Raw genomic sequence first — 8358 nt, forward strand, 5'->3', positions numbered from 1 at the left:
GAGGAAGCAAATTAGGTAGATGGTTAGTAAGGTTTTGGAAAGTTGTCATGCTTATTCCTTTATGTCATGTGGTAATATTACTTTAAGAGTTTCTTGTTATTTTATTTCTATGACTATTTAATGTTTTTTGTCATAGTATTTTGTTATAGTGATTGTTCTTTTTTAATATGATTTATCATGCTTTCTTTAACATTTTGATTTGGGCTTCTTCTCTCTTGTTATTTTCCATCTTAAAATTGTTTGGTGATGTTTTTTGAGCTGAAGATCTATCGGAAACAAGCTCTCTATATCCTAAGAAGTAATGGTTAAATTTGTGTATACACTATCCTTCCAAACCTTACTTGTGAAACAAAAATATGTTATTGTTGTTTATTAAAAAATATAGGGAAAAGACTCAAATATGCCATCGAACTTTGAAAAAAGACTCGTTTATGTCATTCATTAAAAGTTTGACTCATTTATGTCATTGTCGGTTGAGAAAATGTTCATATATGCCATTATTTTTTAACCCCGATTTTGCAAAATCACCTAAACAACTTTTAACATTTTTTTTATTGGAATTTTGAATCAAATGTACTTTTTTGGCTTCTTCTTCTTCAAGAATACCAAGAACACATGAAGAACACCAAAAATCCAAATTTTTAACTTCTTTAATTTTTTACGAAATCACCTCAAATTTTAATAGTAGCATCCATCCGAGTTAGTTATCAAAATTCAATATCTTTTAAACTCGAATTCAACCTAACCCAACAAGACACTTAAAATTTCTTCAAAATTTTAAAACGGTAACATCTTTTAATGGTAGATTTTTCTTCACAACTCCAAATCACTTGAAATTTTGAACATAGACATAGTGAACTTTAAAATAGTATTTTTTGTGTCTACGTTCAAAATTTCAAGTAATTTGGAATTGTGGCGAGATAATATCCATTTGAAGCAAGTCGAAAATGCGTTTGGTTAAGATCAATAATTCAACACATTCAAGAAACATGTGACCTTTCTTTGAAAAGAGACGTTCCAACAATATTGTATGAAGAAAATGCTGCATGTATAGCTCAACTGAAGGGAAGATACATCAAAGGAGACAGAACAAAACATATTTCACCAAAATTCTTTTTTACTCATGATCTTCAAAAGAAGGGTGAAATAGATGTCCAACAAGTTCGTTCAAGTGACAATTTAGCAGATATGTTTATCAAGACATTGCCGATTTCAACCTTTGAGAAAATGATATATAAAATTGGAATGCGCCGTCTTCGAGATATTAAGTGATGTTCTCATCAAAGGGAGTGAAATACGCATTGTACTCATTTTTTCTTAATCAAGGTTTTGTCCCACTGTTTTTTTCTCGTAAGGTTTTAATAAGGCAGCACTCAAGGCGTATTACCAGATGTGTGTACTCTTTTTTCTTCACTAGACTTTTTTTCACTGATTTTTTCCTAGTAAGGTTTTAACGAGACACAATATTTATGAGTATTCAGGATAACTATGTATATTATTTCTTGTAAAGTTTTTAATGAGACACATTACACGTGGATATCCAATGGGGAGTGTTATGAAATAAATATGGTGGATGTCCATTCACCCTTTTCCCCTACCCCAATTAATCTTCCTTTTCTCCTAACCCAATTAATCACCTTTTCTCCTACTCAATTATTCATCCTTTAACGTTGTAAATTTAGCTATAAATAGCCATGCCAAAGAATGAAAAGAACACACATTGATATCTTCTTAACTTTCTCTTTCTCTTACTGTCTCCTTTTCTTATTTTGCTAAGTTAATTTATTTTATAAGCTAGGTAAATATTTCATGATATCTTTTACAAATATACAAGGTAAAACATGTGGACCACATTTGATAAAGTGGGAGAATAATTTATTTATTTATTAACAAAGTGGGAGGATATATTTGTTAGGCATTCATTTTCCATGTCTGCATTTTGCTAATTAATATTTTGTCTTTTATTTTTCAATTCAAAGTTTAATATTTATATAAATTTATATTAAATTTAAATTCGTATAAAAAAATTCAAAAATTATCAGAATCAAATTTTCATACTTTATTCTTCATCCATGCATGTTTATTGCTTATTCAAGTAAAGAACTATTAAAAATTAAACAATAATGTCAACCACATCAACAATAATAGTTGTAGTGGTACAAGTCAATGTCTATTTTTATCATGAAGACTTTGGAATAATTTGTAGCCTTTCATGAGGTTTTTTTGATTATTTCTAAATATTATAACATCATTATTTACAACAGCACCAACTATGTTGACAAATACTATGTCAAGTAACTCATTTTTTCTTATTGTACTTTAATTCAAAGCACTTATATGCCATTTAGTTTTAATAATAAAACCTAAAATATCTGAATTTAAATAATATTATGATATTATCTTTAGATATGAAGACAAAATGATTGTCTTGTTTATTTTTTACTATTTGAATATGCATAATTTATATATATGTGAACATAATTATATACAATTCAAATAAAAAATAATATTTAAAATTCATTAAGTCTTTTATAGGTAATGAGTTCGTATCTAACTTCCAAGGCATCACCAAGAATTATATTAGATAAGTTTTATCCATTCTTAATCAGATGTTTTCCTATTAAATAGGTTATATACGATATAATTTTAGATTAATGGAAGCTCCAATATTAATATCTACCATCAAATGAGAAAGGGGGATCGGAAATAAATCTTTAACTCTTTTTTGCTTTTATTTTTCATATGTGAATTGAGTGCCTTACTTTCTCAATGCCATATGGACCACCTATGAATCATTAATTGAAAAAAGAAAGCCTTGGACTGGTCTATGTTTTAAAGGGTTGTGAGGTCTAGTACCAAATTTACTCAACCAAATTCATATATAGAAGTATAATTGCTTAAAAAATAGTTAGACACCTAAAATAAATAAAGATCAATTTAAATGAAAAATATGATTAAAATAGAGTTATAGTTCCCTTAGTAAAATTTCTAGCTTTGTTCTTATGGCTTCACATGCTAATGCTTCATTAAAAATACTTCTTTTTTTTTTCTTCAAATGAGAGGTTTATGATTCTTTTTAGATTGAGAGATATAATTGTTACGAGTATGCAAATTATAGAAAAGGCAATGAATTATTTTTAAAAACATTGAATCTAGAGAATTGATTATTGTCAAGATCATGTATATATTTTAAGAAATTCACTACATGACTATAAATATTTGTTCTATAAATCCATTTATTGCTATAATATTAACTTACGATCATTTAAAAAAAATCATAAACTTTAAATTCTTAAGCCACATCTATCTTGTACTATTTCAAACCAAAGCATGGCTAAATATGAAATTTGCACAAAGTGAGAATTTGACAAACATTAGGTAGACATCCCTTGCTTTGTCTCCCCATGCATGTTTGCCAAAACCTAAACCTATAGAGGCAGCTAGCAAATTAATCTTTACTAGGAAGCTATCTTTTTCGTTGTCGAAAGTTTATATTATATATATAGAAAATGATACTGTATATATAGATTAACAATTATTATTTTTGTAAATATATGACAAATCTCAAACACTTCAGCAAAATTCATGCCTTCCCCACTCAATCACATGTCTATAGTTTTTGCATAAGTGTAATGAATCAATTGAACAAAAACGGATCGTAATTGTATGGCAATATCTTGAACAATCTTAATGAAATTCTTTATTTTGCCACTAACACATAGTTTAAAGCATGGATTAGGGGTACTATTTTGTATCAGTTAAGCAAAAGCGGATCATACTTGTATAGCGATATTCTGAAAACATAGCTTGAGCACATCCTAAAGTGTTTGTGATATAATCATTACGAGTATTCAAACTTAAAGAAGGGCAATGATTCATTCTTAAAATCAAAATGACCATGTGCTATTTCAACCCTACTTGTAAACATGCAGGCCAAAACATGGGTAAAATATGAAATTTGCACAAAGGGCAAATTGACAAACATTAGACAAACATCACCTGCTTTGTCTCCCCATGCTTGCCAGAAACCAAAACTAGAAGCAGCTGGCAAAAAAAATCTTTACTAGGCAGCTATAATTCATATTGTCTGGCACTTCTCTTTTTGCGTGTGGAAATACTTGTTATTATTTATTATTACTTTTTGCTTTGGTTATTGTAGTATTTATATATTGTTTTTTTTCTTTAATGATTTTAACATAGCTTTTTTACTGTAGTATTTCATTTTTATACAGTTTTTTTTATATATATTGGATTACTTCGGCCGAGGTTCAATGGAAACAACTTCACTACCTTCATAATGTAGAGGTAAAATCAGTGACAAGACCTGAATTTTCAAAGAAGTAAACATACGAAGAAACCAAGGAGAATCAACATCGATCTAATATATATATATATATATATATATATATATATATATATATATCTACACTTTAAGTATAAGTATAATTTTTCATCAAAGACGATTCAGATGAATCCGTTGCTCCCACCTAGTTTCCCCTCTAGGTAAGACTGTATATGTATATATTACTTTTCTCAAATCTTATTTATGAAATTACATTAAATATTATGTTGCGTGCGGAAACGATGAATGGAGTCTTTTTGTTGAAATGGAGATGATAACTAAGTAGATTGTATATCAAATCCTTCACAACATTGAAACACAAGGGGATACAAAGTTCATGTACATCTACTACATGTACTATTCTTCCTGTATACCCTTTATTCACTTTTGATAAGTAGCGGAGACATAAATTTCATCAAAAAATTTAAAAAAATAATTTTAGTATAAAAAACAACATGCATATCTGTATATATCTCATTTCAATTCTCTTTTTAGCTTCTTTCATGTATATTAAGAAAGTAATAAGTATAAGATATCATTTACTCAATTATCATTATTTATTAGAAATTCTTTTTTTAGAATTAAGCAATACTGAAAAAAACAATTAATATTAAAGGTATAAGTTGAAAAAATTTATCAATTTTAACCTTGAGTTGTTTAGAGTATTAATAATTATATTGCGTGATAACTTTTCACGAGTCATTTTGGTAAAATAGGTGCTCGTATTAACCATACTCCTTGATTCATAATTCTCATTTAATACTGGGATAAGAATATAACTTTTGAGATAAAATTTAAAATAAATTTTATTCCCATATTTGATTTGAGTTATTTACTAATTTCGAGATTATTTTATTCACTATTAGTTTTTCTAGCTCCTGTTTCCGCATCCAACTGATGTGCAATGTTCTGCCTGAGTTACTTTATTTTTCGCAATCTTTAAATACTCGTAACTGAATTTTCTCCATATCTAAAATTTAAATTCAAGATTTTTGATCAAAAATAAAATAACTACACAAATGTTATACCATACTTAGAAGTACAAATCTTAAGGGGAAAAGAAGACAGTCGGATGTATAAATCATCTCGTAAGCACATGAGATTCGGGAAAGATCTCAAATTTTCAGTAAGCAAATTAACAACAAGAAAAAATTAATTAAACTAGTTTTAAAAAACTAAATTATTGAAATAAAGATTTAGAAGGAATTGGGATCAGACTGACGTGCAAAATTTATTCAGCAGAGCACAAATAATTGTGCCTCTGATATATCGATATAGTCTCATCATTTCCCAACAATTTTTTCTCGATCACAAGTCTCGAGTTACACAAATTGGGGCACAAATCTGAATTTGTCAGTTCAAAATTCCTCCATCTATAATTAGAGGATTAAAATTTATATTTAAAAAATTCATGCTAAAAATCAAACACCATATAAATCTTAATTAATCAAACTAATGAATTTAAAATATCAAATAAATGAACAACTCTGGATAAAGAGGCACTAATAGACTTAGTGCAACGCGAATTTAGAATTTAAATTAATCAGATAAGTAAGTTCTGAATATCAAATAATTATGAAAAACAAACAAACAAACAGACAAACAAACACCTTGTGAAAGAGAAGAAATAAAATCCTCCAATTTTCTGGAGAGAAATTAACTATTGAGGTTGGAGGAGTTTGTAAAGTTGCAGCTTTATTTATCATAAAATTTTGAAACCCTAGCCCTAGTTCTAATCTTGGTGGGCCGACGGATGTAAAACAGGCCCTTTTATTTGGTTTGGGCTTTTGTGTACTAAGCCCAATAAGATTCTAGGCCTCATTGTTCTTTTTTGCAATTTAAGGCACAATGATTGATAATGTATTTTTGTTGATTATATATGTCTACAACTACGTACTAAAAATCATATGGTATATATAAGTTTTTTTCTTTGTTTTAGTGTGTATATATATAGTTATTGAATCCGCAAAACACAAGACTAGATGCTGCCTCAGTGGCTTACGGTTCAAAATTCACCTATTGATTCCAAGTTCAAATCATATGAACTATATTTTTATTTTTCAAACCCTCTTAGCATGATGTTTTGTGCACCTGGCTATCCCTTTTTTTCTTTGGGTATTACTACAACAAAAACAACTACATATCATGAGCAAGTCAAGATCGATTATGTGAATCTTCTTTCTTCATGTCACTTCACTTAAAAACGTCTTCGTAATAGATGTAACATATGCCTTAGTTAGCACATCCCTATGTACGCTATCCTAACTTGCCTTCTTGGGATTCCACGGACCAAGATTTGCTTTTATTATGCGTTTAATACTACTAGATCATATGAATATAGAAAAAACCAAACCAACTGATCTCACAGCAGTAGAACAAGATATGAAGCAACTCCAACCGTTCATAAAAAAGGTTTTGGCATTAGTGTATCCCATACGTACTCAAGTTTCTTTAAAGTATCCCAACAGTGTTAACACAATCGACTTGAGAAACACGATAAAGCTGACTCTAATAATTTATCATGAGAAATGAAAAAAATATATATTATATTTGATTTCTAAGTCCGAACGATCCTATAGTCTAAATTACATAATCAGACCAATCAGACATATGTGAAGTATGGTCCATTGTCAAACTAGGAATTTTATCAAGTTTGATTGGATTTTCTTTCCCACCAATCAACCTAGCTGGATTTCCAACAGCAGTTGTCCTAGCAGGCACTTCCATTAGCACAACAGAACCAGCACCAATCTTAGCACCATCTTCAATTATTACATTTCCAAGAACACAAGTTCCAGCACCAATCAACACACCATCACCAATCTTTGGATGTCTATCACCACACACTTTACCAGTACCACCTAATGTCACATTATGCAAAATTGACACATTGCAACCAATCACAGCTGTTTCACCAATAACAACACCAGTAGCATGATCAAGCAAAATCCCACAACCAATTTTAGCACCAGGATGAATATCAACAGCAAAAACTTCACAAACCCTATTTTGTATCACTAAAGCTAGAATCTTTCTATCTTTAGACCATAACCTATGTGCTATCCTATGTGCTTGACATGCTAAAAACCCTTTGAAATTCAAGAAACAGTGAACATAACTAACACAAGCAGGGTCTCTTTCTTTAACAGCTCTTAAATCAGCTGTAACATCAAAAATCAATTCTTGATTCTCTATGAGCACCCCCATGAAAAGATCACAAAGGGCATCACTAGGTAAACTTGAATTGCTCAATTTTAATGACAGATGACATGCCAAAGCACTTTCTATACAATCTTGAGTCAAGATTGATTTTTTATAGTAATTTTCCAAAATGGGTTCTTGCTCAACATCAAATCTAGCCTCATCTTGCATTTTTAACCACATATCAAGAACACCCCTTTTTTCAAAATCTTTCAAAATTCCACCATTCTTTGTGTTTTTTAGCTCTTTTTCTGAAATGGGTGTTTGAGAAATATGGTCAGCGAAATTGGGTCTGCAATATTTTGTGTAGTTATACACATGATCATCAATTTGAGGCTTGTTTGGATTAGGGGTTTTGGTTCTTGAAGATTGAAAACAAGATTTAATGGTGAAAATGGAGAGTTTATTGTTACAAGGAGAAATTGTTAGTACATTTTTTTGGAGAAGAAATGGTGATCCAAGGAAATTAGTGGACATGGAAGCAAAGTGTATGCAGGGAGGAGAATATGTGGCGGCTAGGAAGAAGTGAAAGCAAAGTGGGATATGGTAAAGAAGGCTATGAAGGAATAATAAATTTATATAGGAACTTATTTTATATATATATATATTTTTTTATGATTATATGGATGGAATTGATGAAATCTCTTAAATTAAAGATTTTGAGTTTGAATAAGAAAAAGAGAAATAAATATAAAAATAATCTTTGTGAGAGTTCTTTTCACTTTCAAGTTTGATGGATCTCATGTCATATGCTAGAATTAATTAAAACACGTAATTATTTTTTGTTCGGCTTGATTTACTTTGGATATAAAATT

At 29.5% G+C, this 8358-nt stretch overlaps 1 protein-coding gene and 1 non-coding gene across 2 annotated transcripts; both read right to left on the minus strand.

Moving 5' to 3' along the window:
• Positions 1 to 5547: 5547 nt before the first annotated feature.
• On the minus strand, positions 5548 to 5637 carry LOC129877991 (small nucleolar RNA Z122). Its single transcript, XR_008763696.1, has one exon. It is a non-coding gene; the product is annotated as a small nucleolar RNA Z122 (small nucleolar RNA).
• A 1230-nt stretch (positions 5638 to 6867) lies between these two features.
• LOC129876330 (serine acetyltransferase 1, chloroplastic-like) lies at positions 6868 to 8131 on the minus strand. Its single transcript, XM_055951740.1, has one exon. It carries the CDS (start codon positions 8018 to 8020, stop codon positions 6923 to 6925), a length of 1098 nt encoding a protein of 365 aa, XP_055807715.1. The 5' UTR covers positions 8021 to 8131; the 3' UTR covers positions 6868 to 6922.
• Positions 8132 to 8358: the final 227 nt, after the last annotated feature.

This window comes from Solanum dulcamara, chromosome 12, assembly GCF_947179165.1.
Source record: "Solanum dulcamara chromosome 12, daSolDulc1.2, whole genome shotgun sequence".
NCBI classification, from domain to species: domain Eukaryota; kingdom Viridiplantae; phylum Streptophyta; class Magnoliopsida; order Solanales; family Solanaceae; genus Solanum; species Solanum dulcamara.